At 36.9% G+C, this 27,398-nt stretch overlaps 1 protein-coding gene and 1 long non-coding RNA gene across 2 annotated transcripts in view; one reads left to right on the top strand and one right to left on the bottom strand.

The window, feature by feature from the left end:
- The window catches only part of LOC149717669 (uncharacterized), a 180,873-nt gene that overhangs the window by 116,628 nt on the left and 36,847 nt on the right, over positions 1–27,398 (top strand). Inside the window, exon 8 of the long non-coding RNA XR_016367242.1 lies at positions 2,210–2,295. This is a non-coding gene — a long non-coding RNA (uncharacterized LOC149717669). The remainder of the gene's footprint in view (positions 1–2,209; positions 2,296–27,398) is intronic.
- LOC149717673 (LIM domain only protein 3-like) lies at positions 494–25,861 on the bottom strand. Its single transcript, XM_089840512.1, has 4 exons — positions 25,343–25,861; positions 3,263–3,652; positions 3,041–3,166; positions 494–1,226 (listed from the first exon to the last, which is right to left on the bottom strand). Exons 2-4 carry the CDS (start codon positions 3,646–3,648, stop codon positions 1,010–1,012), a joined length of 729 nt encoding a protein of 242 aa, XP_089696638.1. The 5' UTR covers positions 3,649–3,652; positions 25,343–25,861; the 3' UTR covers positions 494–1,009.

Raw genomic sequence — 27,398 nt, 5'->3', positions numbered from 1 at the left:
CGTGGGATTCAGGGAATGAAGATAGAGAGAGAAAGAGAGAGCGAGTATCCCCCTCTCATCCCAATCGTATTCCTTGACAAGAAATTGGTTGAAACCTAATTTTGTCCCATTCCAATATATCCCTTTGTCCCCCCCCCGGGCCGCTTGCTGTGGAAAAGCACTAACTTGGTTTCAATCAATTTTAGCGAAGGGAATTGAATATCCCCACCTCCTATCCCACCTATCATGGCTTGTTACGTAATTGCCAAAAGGTTTTTTTAGTAATTCAGGGTCAACCTGACTTTGCAATGCCCTTGAAGTTAGATCTCTTTTTTGGGGGCCTGAGTGGGGGAGTGGGTCTGCAACATGCAGCCTTAATAATAATGTTTAATTTTGCTGCATTTGTGAGTTTAGTTTGTGTTTATATCGACCATTGTTTCGGGTTCGTGATTCGTCGTAAATTAAACTTTAATGTACGATTTAGTAAAAATGACTGTAACTCTCTTTACTGTATACTATACAAAATTTTATTGGGGTATTTGCCTTTTTATTTACATATTGTCCGACCTGGGATAATTTTTCATTATTATTATTAATTTTTTTATACATAAACTGCGATTTTTCCCTGGTTATGGGTCAAAGGTCAACGTATATTTATTATACAAATCGTATAAGTAAAATTACCAATGCAATGTGCTCTGGGATATAACGTTTTTATCATATTTATAAAGAACCTTGATTTTTATTTTAGAAATAATTAAATTATGGTTAACCACGGACAGTTGCCATAATTCCCGAGTTTAAATAACGAAAATATCAAAAAGGGGGTTAGGAATTGGTAATTTTTAATTATTTATATTTACAACTACCAGGGGGCGCCGGGTCAGGGGTCAAGATGATCTTTTCTCGGGGTTACACGTGAATTCAGTCTTTTTTTTTTTTTGCTTTGTTTCCAAAGTTTTTCGCGCACGCGCGTACCAAAATTGTTTAATTTTTCGCTTCGTCCCACGTGACCCGTATCAGTTTTAAACTACCGTCCATCGAAGGGCGAATCTCCGCTACCGTACCCGGAGCTACCGTCATCTTTCATGCCATTACCGATGGCTTCCAAATCTTGAGTTTGTCTTTTAATTTGAGCCAAACTATTGTAGTTTAATGGTAAACTGGCGAAGACTAGTCTCTCCTCGTAATCGTATTCGCATAGAATCTTGTTCTCGTGTAAATAGAACTTGTCGCCAACGCAAAACCTACAAACGGTAAATGAATTGAATTGCATTATTAGAATTGTAAATTACGTGCAAAGGCTTAGTAATATGTCATTGATTGTATTTGTACGTGTGGGTTATGTAAATAATTTGTTTCAAAACAGCCAAGGCTTAATACTTTCAAACATGTGGTTTTTGTTGGCAAGGCCTAATATATTCTGCAGTATTTATGGTTTAAACTGCTGACGAGGCTTGGTAGTACAGGTTCTTTACTGAATATTTTTAATACGTTAAAAGAGTATCGAGTAAATATTTGAAAATCCTGAATCAGAGATGAAACATTTATGTAGCCTATAGTTTAAAGAGGAAATTTTTGGAAACTCCACGTTTCTCCCATTTTGTGGGAAATCGAGTTTGGGGATAAAAACGAGAAGAAATGATTGAGTTTCGATTGGAAAAAAGCTCCCGCAACCTCCCATCAAATCATCTCTGGAAAATTGTACAGTCTAGTAATGGTTTCCATCCCCTCGGTGGTTGGGACTTGGTGTATCTGAGTCTTTTAGCCTTCGCCTAAACGAGGGATGTTATTCCTCAAGGATAATGGCAGTTTGGCGTGATATTCTATTCAACACCTAAACACCTTTTGAAGTTGGGCTGTATTTTTTTTTTCGGTAGAAAAATGTCGATACGAAAAGCGAGTTAAAGAATATTTGATCAATCGGTTAAAATAGAACCTCGTGCGTTTTGATTCTTCTCCCCCTATTTTCCACGGAGTTTCCTAATCTTTCAAATCATATGATTTATCGATAGGGCGAATTCTAAATCGCTCAGATTGACAAGATACTGAATGCGACGATGTAAATTATCTAAATACTGGTTTTTAAACCGTTTAACTAAACAAAATTTGTGAAGGAATCATGAAGTAAGATTAGGCCTATAATTTTAAAACGCTAATTGTATAAAACGTGCGAGATATTTCTATGAAATTTGTCCTTAATTTTTATTTTATTTTTTCTTTTGCGCAGGTATGACGTTGGATATGCGCAAACAGTCTCTGAAACGCGACGCAAATGAAGTCTTCGTGGAAATTTAACACGTTTGTCAGCTAAAGGTAAAAAATACTTTATCATTTTTTTACTTAGTAATTGCTGGTAGACCTTGGAACTAAATGCTAAGCCTTTTTTAAATGGGATATACATATATAGAGTTCAAACAAATCAATACGCTTTTGATATCGAAGTGAAAATTCGTGTTATGATATTCGAACGAGACTTATATTTTCTTCTTTACAATATTACTCCATTTAATCATTAAGAGGTGTATAAAGTTATTTTTTGTTCCTTCGATGCACGCGATCTGAAGGGACTTGCATAATTTAGGGATATTTGTCAATGGTATAGTGCATGGGAAAATTGTTTCGTGGAAATACTGTTTCAAACGCAGAATTTGAAATAAGTCGTCTGGAAAATGAAACCTAACTTTCCCCATTTTCTGGCGAGTGGCGAGTACCATTGTATGAATATATAATTTCGCGGTCAACTGTTTCGGACAGTATATATATAACGGAGTTGACCGTTAAAAAGTAGATCCTCTCGCAGCACGAGAACTTGGTAATAGTACTTCTCTTCGTGAGAAGTGTACCAGCACAAAGTGGGGTAATTGCAACATGATTCTTCCCAACATCATTTTACATTTGGAGCATGCAAAGGTGACTAAACCGAATCACATACGCGATAAATAGTTCCCTCGTCATTACTATATAAGAACTTAACTAAAACCATCTGAAGTTTGATGGGCATCACCCTACGGTGTGAGAAAGGCTGTCCTTAAGTATTAACCCGAGTATTTATAAATACCTGTGGTTGCATTGCTGGCAGGCGAAGCATTCAAGGTGGTAGACGTTACCCCTGGCTCTCATGACCATTTCAAAGGCCGGTATCGTTTTATTGCACGCCGAACATAGTCCCGTTGTACCAAACAACCTGAAGTAAAATGCGTTTTGAATTGTTATTTAACCTTTAGAAACAGTTCCGGATAACAATTAGGAGCACGAGGTGCTATGGTGTTCAAAAATTTACCTTAGATAGTCTCTTTTGCAAAGTATTAAGTTTGTCTTGGTGAAAAGGGTTGATCCGACTTCTCCCAACCTGCAATCGCAACAGGCGCATTTTAGGCAGTCCTCGTGCCATAGTTGATCCAAGGCCTTCAACAAGTATCTCTCCCTGATTGGTTTCTGACAACCGGCGCAATCGGGCGGCGTACTACCCATGATTGTGGTCGAATTTCTAGTGTGTCCTCCCGTCAGGGACAGTCTGGAATCCCTACTGTAAGGTCCAACGTTGAGGCGCGCTTGGTTATTATTGCTCTGTTGTAGCATGGACGGGTTTGGGAGGGAGGTGACCACTTGACTAGATGGTGCTCCTTGACTATGGCGACGTTGAGGATCCCCTTTCAGTTCTTGCATTTTTCTGTTCAAAGAGATATTTAAAATAATTTGTAAGTTTATTAATTTGGGAATGTACTCCGTAACCCCAGCTCGGCTAATTGGTTGCGGTTGAGGGTGTATGATTTCATTACGGATAAGGAAGGAGAAAATTAGTCATGGGACATTGCAGAAATAAATTAATGGGTTTTTTTTCCGCGCTGCTATCTTTATTATTAACGATCCAAGAGAAATTTAATTAGTATTATCTTTAAATATGAACCGAAATATCCTCGATCGAAAAAATCATAAATTTGATATATTTTCTTGATGACGTTAAAAACCGTTATCTCTCTTATAGATTAACCAAATATGTTTATAGTAAATAATCCATAATTTGACGGGTTCATACATAGTTTATTTTTTAATAATAATTATTTTATATGGAATTTAATTAGATGATTATGCATTTAATTATTTTTCCAACTAACTCTATCCAGCCATGGATCAATAATAACGGGACACGACTCTCATAGTATTCTACTTTCGTATTATAGATTTTTGTTTCTTTTGGGAAGAATATTCGAAAATACCAAAAAATTAATTAATAATTTTTAATTAAGTATCCTCCCCCAATTTAAGGCTCCATCCAATTTTGAATTTATATACATATCCTTCGTTTCGGGGCCCTTTTTTAGCATCGGTACCTCACAAAAAAAGAAAGATAATTTGTATCGAGGGATGAGGGTAAGGGTAAGGAGGAGGTTGAATAACGCGATAATGAATCTTGGCTCGAGTGAAGCAAGAAGGCGAAATTATCCAAAACTAATTAGATTTTATTCGGGAAAGGCGTTCGTTCGTTCATCTAAGTTGAACCGTCAGCCAGAAGCCATATTAAGAGAGTTGCATGGTGCATGGACCTAGCTAGCTAGCTGCGTGGCAAGAGATAATTAAAATCGGGCTCGACTTACACCCGACCATTGGAGGCAAGAAGAACGGAACGGTGCAATGGGGGGACAGGGGCATCTCATCAAACCCTTTTACCAACTTTCATACCCGCCTCTGCCCCTGATGTGCACAGGGTGTATGTGCCATTAGGTACACGAATTGTTTTCAAAGTCTCAAGTATTTACTATCTTCATTAAGTTGGACTTTCAAACTTTCATGTCATTGTGGGAAAGTTGGTTTATGGTGGTATTCAGGCCGCCCAGACGTCAAGAAGCAATGTCAAACAAAGCCCGAGTTCACTACACACGTGAGGCTAGCCATAGCCAACTCGCACTGCCTCTAGCGGTACTTCTTGGCGAGAGGAAAATAACCATGCACCTGTGGTGTTTACTTAATTCTAGAATTTATAACGTATTGGTATATTTTCTCGTTTCTATGTTTAAGTTGGGTTATCGTATAGTTTTTCATCAGACCAAGTTGGGACATAGTTGATTTAAGATTCCTTGACCTTGTATCATTGAATTATGACCGAAGTTACACCCTGTATACTTAAGTGGCCTAAAATTCCCGACAGCTTATTTTGTGGATGGCTGTTGGTGGCGCGAGTGGGGTATATAGTTCCCCAATCCGTGACGTTAGTAGTCTTTCTCATTTCGGAGCGGCGCGAGCACTTTTTATTTAGATGAATGAACTAAGCCTTCAAGACACATAATGGACCGTTTATGCCGTATAATGAAGAGAAGTCTCCCCTCTCCTACCCCTTTTCCCTTCTTTACTTCCGACCTTTACTCTGCCCTACGAGGTATGATCTTCAACTACCCTTTCTGCCAAGTTCTCTAGTGTCTTCTCTGTTGGGATCTCGACTCTTGTTATATGTACACTTTGTATATAAGAGTGAACGGCTAAAGCCTCCCAAACAAATTAGCGCGCCGCTCGGCCCCGGCTCTCTTGCTCGTCTAATTAGTAACTTGGTTCTGTTTTCCACCCAAAAACCTCAATTATTTATCTCAAATTATTAGTATACGGCCTGCTAAGCAAAATTGCGGAGACGGTTAAGTCCCCAAGCTCAAACTGCTACTGTATAGCTTGCGGAAGGCAAAAAAACAAATTCGTTATAAAAGACAACTCAAGCATTTCAAAGAGACCTAGACGGGTAAAGACCTACGGCTACGTCATTTTTAATTATATGGATAATGTTTTAGGTATATTTTTGAACATTAAGTTAAGCTGCAGAGAGAACCAATTGGAACAGGAGTGGAACGGTAGTGCCTAGTAGTTTTTTACGTAGCCTTTTTGGTCCAAGTTCAACCTGATATCCCTAAATTTTCCGTGGAATTTGTGGGCAGTCAACTGACTGATGCTCATTTTGGTACAAGAAGTATTTATCTTATGTTAAAAAGCAACAGGCACCTTAGTTTATTTTCACTCGTAGTGATGTTGCTTATTGTCTTGTAGTTTGGGATTGGCATTAATTGTTTGCAGTCTTTTACAATGTTACTTTAGGTTTATTTAGTTTTAATTAATTTTTTACCGAAGATTTTCTGTTCCCAAAATAACCTCAGTCTATTAAAATTTTATCCGAAAAGTAAATCCCAATGTTTCTCCTATACAGATAGCTTAGTCAGACTTCTTTAAATTGAGATTGCTCTGTAAGATTTTCTTCTCGGTATTAACTAGGCTACAGCTAATTGAATCTATTTCTACTCCCTGGACGCTTCACCGGGGTGTCAAGAAAGCTTTTTTTTTTGTTTCTCCGAGATCCCACTCCTCCATCCCTTCTTTCCTCTTGGTCTTCCTTTTCTTTCGGTGGACTTAATCCATTAAAATCCCCCCTCCCTCCCCTTTTCCTAACATCCTTCCGTAGCGAAAGGAAGACAAATAAAAAGGAGGGCAGTTTGATACTTAATAGGATGGTGGCCTAGTAGGGCGAGAAAGTGGCAGTGAGGGAAGGGGATAAAAGGAGGTGGGCGATTGCCCTACCCATCCGCCAGTCGGAAGAAATTGTGTGGCGATCGTTGGAACCCAGGGATTCTTGAAAAGGCATCTATATAACTGAAGTTGCGTAACTGAAAGTTATAAGATCGGCATCCCAAAATGAGAGAGAGAGGGTCAATCCTTGATTGTTGTAACCCCAAGTATTTAGTATCTTTGGAAAGGGAAGGTAGGGCTATCACATACTCAAAGGACTGACTCGCCTGTATATCTTGTTGAACCATAGTTAAGAGGTGACGTGTAAATAAACTCAGGTTAATCCAATAGAGAGGACGTTTATGAACATAATGCCTCATTACTCGGGTCCAGATTGTTGTAAACCCAAATGCTTAGTATCATTGGAAAGGGGAGAAATGGGGCTACAACATACTCAAAGGACTACCATGTATCTCTTATAGAACCAGAGTTAAAAGGTGTCGTATAAATAAGCCCATCTTAATCCTACGGAGAGAGGATGTTTGTGAACATTTTCCTTAATTACTCGGGACCTGATTGTTGTAACCCCCAAGTATTTAGTATCGTTGGAAAGGAAATAACTGGGGCTATCACGTACTCAAAGGACTACCCTGTATCTCTGTTAGTACCAAAGTTCTTACTCTCTGAAGTGAGAGTGTAGTAAAGATCACGGATGCACTATTAGTTAATCGTTCAACTTCGGTTTTATGAACTTCTAAAATCTACTCTTATACAGAATAGAAAAGAAAAGCGAACTTTAATTAGGCTTAGCTTTTCTCTCTCCCTCTCTCTTCTCATTCTGCGGGTATTTTTTATCGGTCAGTCCCATCTGCTGATTAGCGAAACTCAAACAAGGCAATAGCTTGAGCTCGAGCCTTTTTCTAATAAACGCCCAGGGAAGGGAGGATGGACGAGCGCCGCGGATATGGAAGAGTTTTTTTTCTTCTTTTTTCTGCCGCTTCTAAATTGGACCACCGCTAACCCATCACGTTTTTAGCTAGCCTTAGTTGTTTTTTTAAGGGCCATCTATAGATGCACTTCCGATTTTTGGAATACGGCCGGGCTATATAGACTCATTCACGCTTTCAAAGAAAAGCCTTCTCTTTTTTTATTTAACAAAAAAATATGTAGTCTCTTGGAGCAAACTCGCTCTAATTAGAATCAATGCCAGGAAATTATATCGTCGTTGTGAGGTATCCTCTCGTATAAACGGTTAAATGTACCAAGATTTCTCTGTGTTATAACTTTTAGATTATTTCAAAGATATCTTCCAAAATATCTGTTTATTTGGGATTGTGGTGACTGAGGTTAGTAGTAGAGGAAATGGAGTGCTTTTGGCTACACGTTACTGGACAATAACGCACTTACAAACTACATACAAAGCTAGTTTAATAAATAAAACGTTATGTACATTCTGCAAATTATCAATACACGTTCGTAAATTTCTGGTCCGTTAAAATATGTACGAGATGGTTAATTATTATTATTACATTTGAATATAATGGTTGCCTACGTAACGTAATTTGGAACATTCCCAAAATTACAATATGATGTATATAAACGAGAACCGTATAGTCCCAGTCAGTTTTGGTAACTCTCTCTCTAGGTTGCCTTGAAATTTTAAAATTTAACTTTAAATTATACTGTATACCTTTTTGTTATTCTTTTCCAACGTGACAAGCTACCTCGTATGTAAACCTCAATATAAATTAGCACCTTATTCGACATCGCTTGTACATAAATTCGGGTTTTAAATAATTATTTTAATTATTGAAAATAAGTAACGAAGTCCTTGTATGAAAGATAAACTTATATACCGTATAGTCTAACCTAACCAACCAACATTTTTGCTAAGGTTTGCAAGGTGAGGCAGGGGTTTTTTCCCGGCGTTTTTCATTAGCGAAGCTAGCTTTACACCAACTAATTTTTTAATTGTTAATGAATTCATTCAATCCTTCCATGATTATAAAATATGTTACGAAAAGGATGACATTTTGCCCCAAGGGCCACGTCCCGTAGGCAACTTATGATTAGGGTTAGATAAATTTTCGACCCATAGAACCATCCCGCTGTACTTTGGTCCTATACCCTCATTTTTGGGACATGCATATGCCATGTATAAATGGAGTATATTCATAGTTAGTATAATCCGAAATTCAGTGGATATTTTTGGAAGCGGGTCTCTCTTTTTCTCTTAACGAGCTCTCCAAATCAAAGAGTTGTGTTTCATTTGGGGCTTTTTTTCCCCGGAGGTTGCGAATTTTTGGTGCTGCCTTTTAATTAGGAATGTTCCTAATGAGTCCGTCCGCCAGACTCCTCTACAACCCCCCTCCATTTCGCTACCTCCCTCGCTTTTTGCTTTTTAAAAGATCCTTTTTGAATCCCCCTAGCGCCTTTCTCTTCGTTAAAGCTAGGCCTCTCTCTCTCTCTAGTCGACCAATTAAAATTATAATTAATTATTAAATTTAAAGGGTCTGGATAAATTAATCCTTTACGTCATATACGGGGAAAATGTTTTTTTTATTTATTTTTTTAATCTTATTTGGGTTTTTTTATTTAATTCAATTTATTATATTATACCGAAAAATTGAGGTGGCCGTAAATATCTGCGTAGTATTTTTAATTTTATTTAATTATTTTTTTAAAAAAAAAATATAATTGTTTTTGCTGTGGTTATTATCGAATTAGGAACATTGGGTTAAAAAAAAATTAAATTAACCGCACCATAAATATTGGAATTTTTCTTGGTCATTTTTGGTGTGTTTTTGAATTTAGTTAATTCACCCTTGAATGTTTTTTGAGGTATTTCCAAGCTGGTTTACTATAATATTTAGCCTTAATATAGATATTCTTGGCATTAATGAATTTGATTAATTTTTATAATTGCCCGTCTTGGCCCGTGTTCAATCGCCCATTGCAAATTAACAAATTTTTTTTTTTCATTTTCTCGACGAGTTTTTATTTTATGTTTTCGTAAAGGCATAACACATACGTAATTACAAATTATTACGACATTATTATAAAAGTTTCGCTCTAATGAAGAGTAAAGTCGATAAAATACCCTAAATTAATTTAATTTCTATAAACTTAAACTAGATTTTCTTTTAAATGAATAACTCTTTATACAATTTTAATTATATTATACGAAAACTAATTATTTTTGAGGTGAATGTCGCTATACATCGAAAACTAATTAATTTAACAAATTATGACGTCATCTTCTACGCGACTGTTTTCAAGACCCAATTAATTTCACCGCGGTTTTAATTTTATATAAATTAATTTCATCGCCTGTTAGCGAATTATAATTCGGTTTTCAGCTTGAATTTACACCAGATACGAAGCTAACATCGTATTTGATCGTAAGCCCGTATTAAAGAAAGCGCAACCTACCTTCGACTGTATTACAAACTAGGCTTAAAAAATTATAAGGGGGTCCAATGTTCTGATAATGAACTTTAAGACTTGAATATAATTTTCTTTTTCGTTTCTCAAAAATTAATTTCATCCATTGTTATTTTCTGATTTTAATTTTTAATGAACTTCGTAGTTAGTTAGGTAGGTAGAAATAGATCTTTATAACTGGAAGTAAAGTGTTTTCTACCCTGTAAAAATCGTTTGATTTTAAAGAAAGAAAAAGAATTGGTATATTCCACTTCAAGTCATGAACTTCTAAAAATTAAATATGTGCAGAAGACATTAGAAACTTTTGATATAATAAAACCTGGCCGTGATTAAACGATTTTCTTTCTAGGAATCTTTGGAATTAACTATATACCTGTATTTTATTATTATTTTTTAATTAGGCCTGCAATTATTCAGTCTGAAGAAGCCATGCAGCGTCCAATAATTGGCGCTACCTTTTTTCCCGCCATTGAGTTTACCGGTCTGAAGGTGGATGAGAGGGGGGGGGACCGTGAGAGATTACAGGAATACATACAACTAACAGGAATCATTGTGTGCAACCCCTTATCTTTCGCTTTAATTTCAACACGGATTTTATGGGTATCATAATAATTCTGACGTCATTCTAACTGTAATTTCATTGGTTGATTGGTAGCAAGGTGCGCAAGGTGCTGCGAGATAGATTATTAATTCGCCAGGTAAAATTCGACTTAAAATATAATTAGTCTAGCTAACTCTTCCCATAAAATTCGCCTAGATACTTTGAGTGAAAATGGGTACGCAATGATTCTTAGTAGCTGTATGTATTCTTGAAGATTATAATAGAATAATAAGGTACCGTGGTTATAATCCCTGGATATAATACCTAGGAAAGCTTCTCTCTCTCCGTCTCTCTCTCTCGATGGTACGTGTGTGTTAGAAATTAATTGTCATTATCAGAGAAGGGGATACGTGTCCGCCCACTATTCTCTCGGCCTGTCTCTGTCTAATCTCATTAGGCGCCTAATTGCTTTTATTCTTCGATTATTTTCTATATCGGGAAAGATAACGTCGACCCGCCGAAAATCTTCAAATTGGAATACGATTTTAATTGAAAGAGGGGGTGGTCGGGAGGGAGAGTGGAGAGAAGCGACGTTGAATTAAAATTGGCAGAGTTCGCATTGCGCATTTGTTTATATATACGTAACGTGAATAATTTTGTAACTTAATTAGTTCGTAAAGGGTTAGTCGCATATGAGATGGAGCTAAGTTTGGTATAAGCCTTCTTTGGTATAGGTAATTTTGTTAGAAAAGGGGTGAAATTTTACCCTAAGGGTTATGATTAAATAATGTTTTAGGGATGACCCCTTATATTTAAAGTAAAAAACTCACGAAGACAATGCTAATTTTAATAAGGGTCGGGTCAGCCTGTATTAATTATGTTTGTTTAAAATTGTGATCATCGGTCAATAACAACGTATCTACGCTGCATTAATTTCTTGGAACTTTATAGTAACGAAGTTATTGACACAAAATTGTTAGCATCTTTATTATGTTAATTTCAAAGTACAATATAGCGAATATTTAAATTTGCATCTTGGGAATATTGTTCTGATATATAAGATATCTTATGAATAGAATCTGTGATATAGTATAAATTAATATTTATTTATTTATATTATGCGAACGGGCCTTAATTTGAATCATCGTTCGTTATTCGTCTCTCTCTAGATTGGCAACTGAATATCGGCCTTTAATTATTCGTATATGTATACTTATAGGGGGGGGAGTCTAAATAGGCTTTAGATGAAATAAGATAATATTTAACTGGCGGGGGTCCTAACCCCTAGTATAGAGCTCCTTTAGTTATTAGGTCGGCGGGCCATAATTAGGCGCGCCATTAATGGAAACTGCTAATTATTGCTATCCAAACGCGCTTTATTATCCGCTGCTGCTATCCTATCTCTCTTTGCCGTCTAATTTCTCCTTCCCTCTTTCTCTCGCTAGCCAGAGAGAGAGAGAGAGACAGAGAGAGAGAGAGAATCTTCAATCAAAACATTTGATTTTCGCTATATGCCATTTCGTAAATGCTAATCTAATTGCGATTGTAATCGGGTTATTGCTCGGCTCGCACGCTAGCTGACTGCCTGCTACTGGCATTCTCTCTATCTATAGCTATCCATCCTGCCGGATGGCGTCCCTTTTCTAGATTTAATCGAAAGTTTAGATTTTCAAATTAAGCTATAATTATAGACGATTTCGATATTGCGAGAATGCAATGGATTCTTTGCCTAGCACTCGTGAAATAAGGATCGTTATACAAGTGTGTAAAATATCTCTTTAAGTTAGGATTAAAAATTTAATTGAAATAGACTCTCTTACAATATCGTAACTCTCCTAGAGGTAGTTTTTTGGCTTAATCTTGCGTATATCAGAGAAAAATTGGATTTTATAAAAATTGTTAAGTGGATGAGAATTAAATGTGGGTAGCAGCATAAGTTTATATAAGTTATGTTCCATAAGTATGACGCTATCTATACTTCGTAATGCTAGATACTTACAGCTCGAGATAACTAGTTCGAGAACGACGGAAGCAAGAATTGAAGTCCTACACTCGAGGGTTAATTTTGCAGGACTTCCATCTAGGTCCTATTTAGTTTGTACTAAGCCTTTGACATGCAGCGCCTCAACAGGCGTCGCTTTACCTCGAATCTATGACCTAGGTCACTTCATGACAAGCTCCAGTTTCTAAGTTACCAGTGACAAACTTATGGAACAGCATATCTTATGAACTAATGGTAGCAGCATATGTAAAATACGTCTACGCTAAGTTTAAATTTTCTCGTGTATGCAATTGCAATCGTCTAGTGCTTGTCTGGATTGTCTGAACGTTTTTGCTTTCCATGAGTAAATAATAATTAGCATAGTGCTCGGTATAAGCAATGCTGCATTTTTTCGAAAACTCATCTGCATGTGTTAACACGCTCTGCCCCCACACACGGCAGTACCTACCTATTACTCTACAACGAGGCTGCTGGGACCATTTCTCATAAACTTGAATTAAAAATATTAAACGAACCACATGAAAGTATCTGTACCGAAGACGGAATTCATGTCCTCTATCAATTTATAATCCTTATTCGGATCTAACTGGTATTGTAGATCATATTATCCGGTAGGCCTAACACGTGTAAGTGATTGCTAAATCTAACCTTGCCCTCGGCTTGTCGCTTTGAATAAGAATCCCTAAACTAAACGTCTCACTCACTCTCTCGCGTGGTAGGCCTTTTGAAACGTTATAGGCAATAGCTATCTTCGTGGCGAAACTAAACTATGGTTTGGCCATCCAATGGGGAGACTCGAAGAGCTATATAATACATTTGTAATGATGGAAAGCGACTCATTAGTCCAATCTATTATGCGCGTAAACAGCCGTTACGATAGACTTAGCCTTTCAAGGGATATAGGGTATATACTAAAACTTCACCGCCTAATGGACTCCCAAAACTAACTGCGTCGACGTTTTAACCGTTATCGTCATACGATCCCCCCTTTTCATCTTAGACAGTGAGTGCTCTCCCGTTTTGGACCGAGTGACATCCCAAGGATTCAAGGCTTAGGATACAATAGACCTTTTAGATCCAGTCAGAGTGCGCAGCTTCCCACGCCTTTTATAGCGCTATTGTTCATATTTAAATTAAATTTCGTTAATGTAATCCCCGTTCATTGTTTCTGAAGTATAGTTTTGTCGTTTCTTCATTAGCTCTCTAGCTTTGAGAATAATTAAAAACTAAACTAGAACTAAAACTGAAACTAAAAGCAGTTCGAAGAATTCCCATACTGGTATCTTTACTCAGTGTCTTGTTTTTCATTTGGTTTGTATAATCCAGCCAAGTGAACAGAATTAAACACCCGGCAGAGCTTTTTCTTATAAACAAGATATTCTTCTTTCTTACACACACGACTTCCTGAATTTTTAAATAATTCTAAAGATAATTAAATCAAAATTCGCTAAATTTTAAAATTAAAAATAAAAAAATTATAAATTTATTGAATCGTTTACGAACGTAGCTGTTTTTTAACACTTTTAATTGCCTAAGGGTAAAGAATTAGCTCCAAATGACGTCGCTTAACACAGACTTTCAACCGGTATTTTTAAAAAATTTAACATTCCATAGTAGAAAGAAAAGAACGAGTCATCTTCTCTAATTATCTCTTTAATTAAATCGGGTTTTCTTAATCATTCATCGACCGAGGAAGTTTTTTGGCCGTCGCGATTTTTAATGATAATTGCTATTAAAGAAATTAGGCTTTTAGTAATAATTGGTTATAGCGGGTCATATATTTATATATATAATAAAAAAAATTTATTTTAATAATTTCATTTAGCCATGCAGTTATTTAATCTACTCTATCGTTAAAATAATTAACGTAATAAGGAACTATTATTATTTTAATTTAATTTTTTTTTCTTCTACAACCGTTCACGACACCTCGAGCTAAATTTATTGAGAACTGAGAAGTGCAGCGTCCTGATTATTTTTTTTTAACGATAATGATTACTCAATACCGCGTAATAATTTTAATTAGATAGAGGGGAAAAGTTATACGGAATGATTTATACATTATGTTAAATAATATTTCAGTGAACCCGCGGCGACCGTTATTATAATTATAAATAAATTAAAAATATTCGGTGAGAAAATCTTTGCTTCAACACGGATGTTAGTTTTAAAAATTAAAATATGAAACTTAATTCTCACTTGAAATAGACATTTTTCTGTGTAAAAAAAGGGGTAGGCAACCACATTGCCATCTGCGCACTCTCATGATACAAAAAGACTATAGCGCAGGCGCCAATAAGCTAGATGGAAGCTGGTAAAGTTTCACCACTTTAGTTACATTGAAATGGTCTATTGTACCAAGGTATTTTGCATCGCAATTCATATAACATACGCTGCGTTTTAAAAGCGGACATGTGTCCCCAAAAACAACCACCAACGATGTAACCCAACCTAATGCTTAACAAACAATTCATACCGTCTGTTTACGGTTAAATTTGATACGAATATTTCCATTCCCAACAACGTTTCTAAATTCATCCCTTTGTACAAATCTTGAAACGAAATGCGAATGCGAGTGACTCGGATGAAAACGCTTTTAGGCGAGGCGCGACACGCGGCAAACCCTAAATGTCTCTGACGATCTTTTCGTATTTGGATGTCAACTCTAGCTGACACGTTGTTTCCTTTCTACCGAAACATATACAAGACGCAAACGCAGGAAAGGGGTCACTCTCACCACCAACTCCCATCCAGAAATCCCCGACATCCCTACATCTCCATGCTACATCCAAATAAAGAGAAAGCTAAAGGGTAAGGGACTATAGGACCTAGCTAAAAGGTACGGGACTATAGGACCTAGGTGCGAACGTTATTTGACTAGAGAGATGAGAGAGAGAGAGAGAGAGAGAGAGAGAGAGAGAGAGAGAGAGAGAGAGAGAGAGAGAGAGAGAGAGAGAGAGAGAGAGAGAGAGAGAGAGAGAGAGAGAGAGAGAGAGAGAGAGAGAGAGAGAGAGAGAGAGAACGGAATGGGGAAGTTGGCAAGAACGGAATCCGTTTTAGGATTTTATCCATTAGAGATGGAGAATTGAAGCTGTAACCTTCTCTGAATTTTTTCTTTTTTCTCTTTCTTTTTTTTTCTCTTTGGTGGAATAGTATACCCTACATCCTTAGGAGAGGACCCTTCCTCACCTTCTTACCCTCACGCACTCTTGGCCCGCGATCCGATTCGGCCGCGCTACTTATAGTAGAAAGTCTAGAGTGCTGCGGGCACATCCTAAAAGCCAAAATCTGCTCCTGACATACGTATTAAGACTAGCCCTTAGTAGATAGGGTAGTAGTGTGTAGGGATGGTGCTGCGCGTGTGGATTGCCGCTATCGCGTAGGATAAGGGGGGGGGAGGAAATAGAGGAGAGAGAGAGAGAGAGAGGGGGGGTCGGCACGTGCACTTAACGAGACAGCTCCATTAGCGGCCCTCTAATGCAATTCGAGTGATCACCGCGCTTGTTGGTCCGAGATAGTGTAAGGGGGGCGCGGGGGTAGGAAGGTTCATAGGCGACAAACACCATCCTCTTCCATCTCTTTCTGCTATAGGAAAAGAGAAAGAGGCTCTCGGTATGGACCGAGCGTGTGATCATGACTGTTTTACTGACCCAACGTGAATTGAAACGCTATGAGGACTTTTTGTACCTCGCCCTTAATTGAATGATAGCGCAGGCTCGCCTCTCCGGCCCGGATCGGATGAAAAAGAAGCTGAAGAGCGAGTGTTAGAAAATGCCGGAGAGCTTGGGATGATGCTCTTTGTGTTGGTATACTCTTATTGCGCAACTGGCGTTGCCGGTAATGCTCTCCCGGCCTTATTATGACCTAAGTATAAAAACATTTTTGAGGAGAGTGAGTTAGGAGGGTATGAACGGAAGAAAGAAAAAAGGGATCGTTCCTAAATGGCTAAAAGCCCCGATAGGCTTCGGGAGCAATGTCTTTACCGTCTTACTTTGAACCTTAATACTTTTTTCCTCTCAACGCCCACTACCGCCTCTTAAAGATATGGGTTTCTTGTTACTTATGCGATGATCAGACGGAGAATGCAATAAGGCTCGATGAGAGTCTGCTTTTAATAATTTATGCCCCTGTATTTTCAAATTGATAGTGAATGCATTTTCGTTTTCCATGAAGAATTTTGGTTCCTTCCAAGCTTGCAATCGAGTATAAATTAGAAGGTACACTGTTGCGCGTGGGAGGCCACGTGGAGGAGGTAGAGGGGGTTATCATAAGCAGTAAGAGCGGGGAGGGGGCAGCAGGGGCTACTGTTGTAAAAATCATTCCCGTGTTACGTGAAAACCCCATTATTTACTTGCCCGATAAAAACAGCGACGAAGAAAGGCCCCTATCCATCCCCCAAAAGTATATACACTTTATCAGAAACAAGCTAGACTAAAGTTATCATCAAAAAGAAAACATTGTAGAAGCTTTTCAAAAGTTGAGGTAAAATACACTCTGGTGTTTGACCACCCAGCACCTTCTGTTCTTAAACATTGATTTGTAGGTATGTGGACAACTATAAGACTTAAAAAATTAAGATATGGCTTCAAGTTCAAAGAAAATGACTTTGGTGTAGGACTGGTATAACGTGCTTGTGTCCACATGCAAGCAGACGATATTATTACCCCTTCTCCCCCCCTTGAAAGAATGCATGTTGTATTCGGTTCCTAGCTGATTTGAAGGTAAACATGATCCCAAAAGAAGACTCCATGACCTGGCATTTGATTACGTCTGATTATTTGACCTTTGTACATACATATAAATACTCTCTCTTCTTACATAAGCCCATTTCTGGTCGGCGCGTATCAATCTAGTTCGGAAACGAGAGCTCTCTCTCTCTCTCCATTCCAGGAGCCATGCTTTTACTTAAAGAGGTTTCTTCCCACTCCCCCGTTTTCCCTTTCCACTTTACTTCGTTTTCTACAGGATATAGAGTCACCCCTATAGCTTTGCACTAAAAAATGAAAAGAAAAAAATGTATATATAAAAGTAATGGTTTAGATATATATATAAAAAGTCGGATTTCCATCCCTTTTAAAACTTCATGACGGGAAAGTCAATTATATCATCAAGGAAAAAGCTGCTGCAATATGGCTTGGGTTAGGGTTACGAATAAAGCTTTTAAAAGGAAAAGTCTGCGCTGAAAAAAATAAGGGATAGAATTATGAAATTTGAGATTGAATTGTTGAAAGGTAATTTCAAAATTAGGATCTATATATAGAGAGTGGATTAGCTATTTGAATAACAAGGACTAATAACGTCTATAATTTGTACAAGTCGCCTTAATAATTGAACTGTGTGAGGACGTAGATAGAAATTTTACCAAAACTCTATGTTGTCTATTTATTAGCTATTTGAAAAGAGAGGACAACGTTAGTAATTTGTTCAAAGGCTCTCGCTCATTATTTGAACTGCACGAAGACAATAGAATTTATATGAAAACACTTTTTAAATACTTTTATCTATGAATTAGCTATTTTAAATTCTAGGACAAACATAATCCTTATAAAATACCGCAATGTTTGAACTGAGTACGCTGAATATTGCTATTTTAGGTGTAAATTCTCTATTGGAATTTCGCAAACAGCTAAGCCACTCACGTCTGTAGAAAATTCGGTATACTTAACAGATTGTTTTAGCATTAGTCTGCAGCAGTTGAAACGTAGGTTTAAATAATAGGGGCTTTTTAATCTTCGCATATAGGCCTAGGGGAGTTGAGGAGGGGCGAATAAACATGGATAAAGCATTAACTTTTTCATTTATTTTTTTTTATCCGATCGGAAATAAGTTTTCTCGTTCTGTTTTTGGTTACTTAGGGTTACTAAAACCTATTTAACCTTTTCTAATAAAAGAGCCATCCATTTCTCCTTAAGGGGCGTTTCTCGATCGTTAGTCCAACTCCTATTGTTACCCATAGTATTTAATACAAAGAGAAGAATTAAGGTCAACGATTAAAATTAGAAAAATTTCGTGTTAATAGATGTTTCTATTCAAACAAAAAACTACATACACATATTCCTTAATGTTCGTTCTATTATAAGGCCGTACAGAACGCCTTGAGCAAACATCCGACGTTGATGGAGTATTCTCAATTAAGAAATATTTTCATTGTTACTAATGACTTCTAAATGATCGGGAGAACTGCCTACCTGAACACACATTTGGAAAAAAAAATTGTATACATCGTGTCGTGATATTCTCCAATTTTCTAACTATATATTGTGTTTATCTTTTGATCACGTAAGGTTATACCTTCCATTTTGGATGTGACTCGATAATAATGTAATAAAGGTTTTCGAAGTTCTAATAGTCGTGACAATTTATCGAGCGAAATATAACAAACACGAATTGTTACGAGGAATTGTAAGCCCTTAAGGTTTTGGTTCATCGGTGTATTAAGCGCGGTGCCTAGTATGGTATTTTGTAATGTCAATACCTTCTGTATATTTTAAGTGAACTACCTCCTGCAGGTTTGGAACTGAATTGAACAAAATTGTACAAGCTTTTCAGACTGAATTGCACTCGAAAGCGACTGGCAACACTTGACTTTACACTATCTAAACAACACTTTACGTAACATTATCGTTCTAATACGCCCTCTGAAAGTTCAAATATCGTCACCCCCCCTCTTTACCAAAAGCTATTTTAGGTTATGCAGGACCTTAATGCAACCTGAAAGATTCAAGCTCTTAAAATCCAACCTTTTCCCAACGAAAACAAAAATCGCCGGTTAAGAAAATTGCCTTAAAGTTGTAATGGCTTAGATCTTAAACCTGAATAATTTCAAAGAGAATTTAGTATTTATATTTTTGCATCATAAGGTGAAGGTGTCGACCCTTTTGAAAGATAATTCGAACATGTGTTACGGTACCCCACGCGGATTATCGCGGCTTATTATCGAGGCCTTGTTGAAATGAAATGACTCGACATTTCCACCGTATATTCTAACAAGCCACATACGCTGGGAAAAAAGGTTAAAACCTCGCTGTTTTAAACTAGGTCTTTCACTCCATGAATACATTTTTTTGTTTCTCTCCTCCTCATATCTAGTTAGAGCGTATCTTTATATTTGGTATTCCTCGAGTTTTGGTGGCGCGTCGAATCGGAATCAGTCTCGGCGGGAAACGAGGAATTCCTCGCGAGCCAGATATACTTACTCTCTTTTCCTCTTATTTAATCCTCTACTAGCATGGGGTCTCCTGTCACGTGGTAGTGGTGACACCCTGTAGTATTTTACCATAGATATTAATACGGTTAAAGTTAGACTGTTGCCATTGGCATTTTTTTCTTTACTTCTTTTTCCACGGATACACCCCAACCGTGCCAACGATAAAATGTTTAAATGGAAATTATTAACACGCGTTGCGTTGGTTTGATGGGATAGCGGGGACTCCCCGGACAGAAATCTATACTTTTTTTTAGTGAATGTCACTTGAGATTAAAAGAAGGGAGATATAAAGGCGTTCCATGCCTTTAGTAGACGTCTAAAGTGACACTGTTTATAAATATACATTTTTTTCTCTCCCTCTCTCTCTATTGGCGTAGTTCCTTTTTCCCCTTAAAATTCAAAATTAATATTTTTAGCGCCGATTCAAATTCCTCTATGCTAACATTGCCTTGAGTAGCAATATCATGGAATTTGTATTAGTGTAGGGAAAAGAATCGTATCTTCTTTTCGTAACCCATATGAAGGCTGCATGCCCAATTTCAATTCGATTCTAGTCGGGGTGTTTCTGAAATGTATGCCACAAATTAAGGGGATGATTAAATTAGTTTTTCTTGTTAATTTTAAGGAGTCATCCATAAAACACTCCAAACATAAGTCGAAAAGTATGGCCCTTATAGTTCAAAATGTCATAGACGTTGCATTTTCGTCCATAGAACATCCCCCTTAATTTCAGAAACACTAGGTGTATAGAGTCCATGCTAAAATTATTTAGTTTTTGAGAAAGAGATTGCAAATCATTTTCCCATTCACCCCTTCGCTCGCCCTCTCGCTGGCTTATTTCCCTGTCCTATATCATTCTGTAGTCTGTAGCTTTATTTGAAAGGGAATATTAAAACCAGAACGATCCGCATATGAAAAGAGACGAACCCCTAAAGATTCGAAACGAATTCAAAAACGAATGAAAAACAAAAATTCGTATTCCTCTCCATATACTCCCCCCTTATATATCATATCGAATGAAAAGTGTGTTTGGGAAATTTGTATAACTAACTGAGAAAAGAGTGGAGAGGAATGAAAACTCACGGCGGTCGGGTTATTAAACTATGCAATATGGAAAAGCGGTACCCGGGGCACCGATGATGATGTGTTGGTTGGATGTTTGAATGTACTTAAGCTATGTTCACACTTACAAGGGAGTCCTGTTGACAACTCGTTTGCTCGACTAGTTTTGAAACACTCTTTAATACCAGTTCAAAGCGATTTCAACAGTCTCGCTATGCACCTGTTAGTGCTGTCTGCTTATGCTTCCGTTGGTGCCGTCTGCTATCTGGTGAAAATACCCATAACAGGCTTGGAAATAAGGTTTATTTCTGAACAAGTCCTCCGGACCAGTGACCCCTGATGTCTTAAATATGAAACTGGTCCCGGGACCAGTGACCCTTCCCCTATTTATTTTTCTACTGGTCCCAGGACTTGTGGTCGTTCTCTCTTCTAAAAAATCTCTCTCGGCTTAGGGTTGTATACACAACTGGACTCATGGAGTGGAAATTTATGTTAAAATGAAAATAATTAAAGAGGTCCCCATATCAATTTTTGATAAAAGTAGGAATTAATAAACTAGTCATTGGGACCAGTGACCCTCACGTTTTGAATAAAAAAAGTGGTCCAAGCTATTAATAAACTGGTTTTTGACCTGTAAACCTGTCTTATTTCCTAGCCTGACCCATAAGAGCTATTCTCATCCCAGGTGGAATACCCCTGAAAACTAGAAAGCCGCTTTAAGTTTGTTCGCGAAGCAACTTCAAGAAACCGCGTTTATAGTCAGTTTCTAGACTTCCAGTTTTGTTGAGACTAAACTTCGGAAGCGTTTTGAATCGGTTTCCCGTGTAAGTGTGAACGTGGCTCTAGTAGACTCGATTTTAAATCGTTTGCCCAAATATCATCGAGATACGTTCCAAAGGTTTATATATTATATTGGAAATATTTTGCAGAAATGATTTTCATTTGTTGGAATTTGGAATTCGAATATTAGATAGAAGCAGGTGCGGGAAGGGCGGGGGTGTAAAGTTTTAAACTATGCGTACACTTCATTCCCGAATTTTATACGAAGATAAAAATTTAAATTAGTATGATTATAACGCCGGAAATTTGGTTTATCGAAATTTCTGAAATTTCTCTATATCGATATGAATTCCACGTTTTATCGTTTTGCGAAATCTTTTGATAATTTTTTTGAAATCTTCGATTCGATTTGATTTAAAAATGAATATATTATTGTATTGGTAGTAAGGTTGCATTATTATCAAGACGTCTTGTTAATATGACAAAATTATGTGGGGTTAATTTTATTTGACCAAATTAATATTAATATTTACCAGTACATGTGAAAGGTTTATTTTTACAAAAAAAAATTAGCGTTTGTACACCAAAACAAATGCTTCTCTCTCTTTTTTGAAATTACTAAAGAGCACATAAACAGGTAGACAAAATTATCTCGTACCTTGATGAGGCTGTGTTTACGTGACTAAACAAAAACATACCAAAAACAAAAAAAAAATTAAATTGCATTTTTCTTTATTCAAAATTTTTTAAAGGTGCTTATATTAACGCACCTGTTGACTCTAGCTTCATATTCAGTATGAATAATGTTAATATAAAGGTACAGTAAATTAAACTACAGCTTAGATATACCGCCGCACGCTTAAATTCAAATATTACGAAAGGTTCTACGTTATATTGCATTGAAATAAAAGTCACTCCACCTCTACAAGAAAATTTCATAAATTATTGTCTTTTTTGATTAAAAACGAATTTATAAGCGTGTGTTTGAATATATTAAAATTATCCTTGAATATTTAACTATAGAATAAGCGTTTCATTATACTATATACCGTTGAAATCATGATTGATAATTTATATTCCTATTTAAATTATTATTATTATTATTATTATTATTATTATTATTATTATTAAAGGTGTTCGCTTACACATTTGAGTTGACCCTGAATATATAATTTTAAATACGGCAGTAACATTACGAAATCCATCGCCACACTTTGATATTAGTGAAAGGTATCTTGCGTTTTTGTGTATATCGTTAGCCCCGCCAGTGTTACGGATGATTTCCCTCAGTTGGGATGGATTGATATTACTAAAATATTATTTATAAAATGCTATCTGTAGCCTAAAGAGCTCACCCGACTTTATTTTAATAATTATAATTATAGACCATTTCGATTCGACTGACTAGCTCAAGTATCCGTTATACTTTTGCTAGAGCTGAACTAAGCCCACAGCGTTTTATTCGAAGAAATGGTCCATCCATATTAGACACCCCCCCCCCCCTCAGGATATAGTGAGTGATACAAGTTCTCGCGTGATCTGTCGTCTTTTTTTAATATATACGGTATAAAATTTTAATTAAACTTTAGTAACCCGTACTTTCGTCACTAATACAGGGGGTTCCGTAAAGGTTGGTTTAGGTTCAGTTAATCAGCACTATTTTCTGAACCATTAGACTAAACATTATGTATTCATACGCATCAGCTTTCATTTGAGTTCGCTTGATTTTGAAATAGATACAGTTTTATACGAAAAAGTATTAAGTGACTGCAACATTGTTTATTCAGTATATATACAGGGTGTTTGTGAAAAGTCCATCAATAATGAAAGGGCGTATTTACTGGGCCATTTTGAGTCGAAAATGTTCTATGACATTTCGCCGTCCGAGCCACGGTTTTCGAGTTATGATTTGAATATTTTAGGGATGACCCCTTCATTAAATTAGCGCTGTCTTAAAATTTCTTAATTAAATTTAAGGGGTCATCCGTAAATTACTCCAATCATAACTTGAAAACAGTGGCCCGGACGGAAAAATGCCATTGAACATTTTCGACTCAAAATGGCCCAATAAACACGCCCTTTCATTATTGATGGACCTTTCAGAAACACCCTGTATAATGATTGAGTTATGTTTGTTCAGGAATAATTATAACATGGTTACATTATTTTTTAAGCTGAATTGATCTAAAAATGTTCTGTATAAACAAAAGGTTATTTTTATCGAAGTATATATGGAAGTTTTATATATTTCCAGGCAATATCTTAATTCAAAATTTGACATATTTTGATCTAGGTGAAATTTATTAAATTTCTTTATCAAAATTTTCAAAATTTATATTTTTGGCGAGTTAAGGTCTCTTAGGTTAGGTTTGGTTAAGTTAGTTTAATTTTTTTAATCAGCTGCCATTCGATAAAATAGTGTGGGATAATTATGGTTCGATTATCTAAAATTGTACTAGATAAATAAAATACTAATATTTCTCAATTACAACGATTCAAAATAGGGAAAAGGTTTAAACGAAACAAATTTTTTTTGTGTCGCAGTGCAACTTAAAAAATATCGCCGTGAACTTGGTTGATAATCCTTTCCCATAACAATTTAATTTATTATTGAAATCTAATACCTCGCGGGGGTAATATAGTTTTAGGAAGTCCATCTCTCCTATATCGACCTCAATCTATCACATCAAAAAAATAAAAAAGAAACGAGAGATGAATATTTTTATCTTATTAATTATTTTCAAAAAAAAATTTAAATTATGTTTTGGGGCACACCCTGTGGACATGATCATTTGAAGAAAAGGGACTAGAATTATTATTTTTTTTATTTACAAATATAATATAATGAACGATTTGAATTATTTATCTATCTACATTCTGCAATATTAAAGACGATACAAGGCATTAGGTTTTCTTATTGGCTCCTGCTCCTAGGCCTCGGCCTCTGACGTAATGTAGTGTGAGGTCTATGATTGGTTACCCTAGATCTAATATTACGTCATCTCCTTGACAAATTGCTGGTATCTTCTTTAATATTGTAGACGGATTCACGATTCCAATTTTAAATGATCATTATTTTATATGCTTTTTAGAATAAACCAGAAAATAATTCTAGCCTGGTCCATATAATTTTTCGTAAAAACAAGTGTGCCATGCTATGTACGTTTGATTGCATGTTGACGTGCGGTGTTGAATTTATGCATATAGCAGGTGTTTGCGGCAACTAACTAGATAAAGTATAAGTATATATATATATTACTATTCATGGATCTCATTTGAAATGGAATATTGGATGGTATATTTGTACGTTACATTGAAAGGGGGAGGGGTTGTTGTTTCGTTCGTCCTTGGACTGACTTAAGGGGGCGTATTTTTAATTGCGATTCAAGTCTGTTCGCACTGGGTTTATTTAAGTATTAGATATAGTTAAATAAAATTTATTATTTTTTGTTTAGATTGTGTTAAACTACCACGAAATAACGTATTATTGCTGTTATAGTGATATTAATTATCAATACAATGGGAAAACTAAATGTTACGTTGGGTGGCATAATTATTTGTTTTAAAAAAATTGCGGAAATTTAAAATTCATTCATTTATTTAGTTCTATACGCTCCAAATTTAAACCTACCCGCGTGACGCTATAGAGAACGATGGGTTCGGTCGTGTCAAACGTCAATAAGAGTTGTAACCTTGGAATGCGTCTAACCTCCATGGGGAAAACATTACAATTTCGATCGCTTCTAAGCTGGCACCCAATTATAGCCGGTTGTATATCCGAGTGTAATAAAGCCACATATCCAGCGTGCACGCTACTTTAGAAAATTGCAATCATATTTCTTACCTTATTTGCTTAAATATAGATAGCTCCTCGCGGCGATATAATTAAGTTTTGTTTTCTCTTTTTTTCCGAACAATATTATACGGTATGACGCGTTTCTCCTATATTTGATCTGGTCCCGGCTGTGTCGAATCAGGTTGATTGTCTTTGTTTCCCGTGACAATTCATTCGGATTAATTTTGTCAGTCGGTAATGGACCTTTATCCGAAGGGTGTACAGTCAGTACAATGGGGTTCCTTGTCTGTCTTGACTTAATAACGCTAATGGACACCAAGGTTCGTACGTCTAGAGCACCGAGTTAAAAAAAAGTATCTTTTCAAAAAGTGTTGGAGCTCTTTCCGAGATACACTCGACTCGCGGTCTGCCGAACTACTGACTCCGATTCTCCGGCGCTCCGCTTTCGTTTCGCTCGAGTTGCCGACGTAGCGTAGCCTCCTGGATCGATTTGGCGACGTCATACGTTTCTCCCCTCTTTCTCTCTATCGCGTCCCTTTAATCGTGACGTCATAGGAAAACATTGCGCCGTGCCCCCTTTAAGTTTGCTACACCGGAAAACTCCCGAGAGTGATGTCCCGGCCGGTTTGGGACGTACGGACGCTCCGCTCCTCTTTTTCTGGCGCTCCAAGATGAAGGACACTGTCAATCATGTTCTCTTTTGAATTTTTGGGGTGTTGCGTCATGATTATTCGCTAGAATTCGAGAAAAGATGATATAGATTGGGTACACTAAAGGTGCCCAGATAAATTACCTGCCCCGTTTCTTAACTTCAATCGCACGCACGTCAGGCTTGCCAGTAATTTGTTAGAACATCTCCTGCAGGTTTTGAACTGAATTGAACAGAATTCCAAGCTTCTCAATCTATTGTAGATTGCGGTTGAACTGCACTCGCAAATGACTGGCAACACTGGATTTCTTCTACAAGTTGAAATCACAAATTATGGAGTCTTTCTAGATTAGTTTCTGATTATTAAGTTGTATGTATGGTTTAATCGATATTGGAAACTGCATTTACTCATCTGAATAACTTTATCATTAATGAAAATGCACGCCTCCTATCCGCGAATAATGACTATTTTAACAAACTTGGAAAAGGCTGAACTATTTAAATCTTTAAATTAACTCTAAAACATGTTTTGTGCCTCGATTTAAACAAAAAAAATACCATAATGGTGCTGGGGTTGGAACTAATCCCGAATAGCCAAGTCAAAATAGCCTAAAATTAAAATTTCATGAACCGATAGTTTGTGAAACTATGCACAAATAATCAAGATTATCACGTTAAATACCTAGGGTCAACTAATCTCACGTGATTAGTGAGTGTATACGGTCGATCAAGAACAGAGACTTTAGGGCTGCTTCCTACATCCTGAGTGTAAAAATATAACTTAATTAGGTGTGAAATAGAAGCCTGTTTTGCGCGAAGGATTCGATTAGCTATTTCATTCCATCAGCTCGAATGTCTCAAGGAGCTAAGCTAAGGAGAGGGTGGGTGATGATGATGGGTTCGGGCGCCTCGATTTCTCGTAATTTGCGCAAGATGAATTGTCCCAGGGATAAACCCGAGAACTTATACTTGGACGCCGCCAAAATGAGACTCTTATGTATAGTTTTTCTTGCGAAATCACTCTTCTCCCAACAGCACCCACAAACCTCTCTCTCTCTTTCTTTCTCTTCTCCGTTTTCGAAAATCTCAAATCTCCGATGTCCAATGGCAGTAAAAGGAAACTAGGTATAGGTGCTATAAACGTTACCCAGTAAGTTACACCAGACTGCAATCATTTGGAAGTAAATGTTTTAAGCTTTATGAACTGGTACTGAGAGGGGAGGAGCTACTGGGACGTGACGTCAATATTGGTAGAGTCTAAGTTGTATGGCTAAAGCTGACGACTTCCAATATGGCCACCAAAACCGAGGTATGAGATAGGAGGCTGTGACGTCTCGAGAAAGTTCGTCGTAGCAGACTATCCTCGCAGTTTGGGCTTGGAAGAGTCGGGTTTGATACTGGGGTTTCGTAGTTGAGGGGCCTGTCCGTGATTGTTCTTCGATCCTCCAAGATTTG

The sequence above is a fragment of the Phalangium opilio genome, unplaced genomic scaffold (assembly GCF_054372755.1).
Source record: "Phalangium opilio isolate 3A_F unplaced genomic scaffold, DU_Popi_V2 ptg000003l_1, whole genome shotgun sequence".
Lineage (NCBI taxonomy): Eukaryota > Metazoa > Arthropoda > Arachnida > Opiliones > Phalangiidae > Phalangium > Phalangium opilio.
The sequence above is the reverse complement of the archived record's forward strand: the minus strand, read 5'-3'. Positions and strand labels throughout refer to the sequence as shown.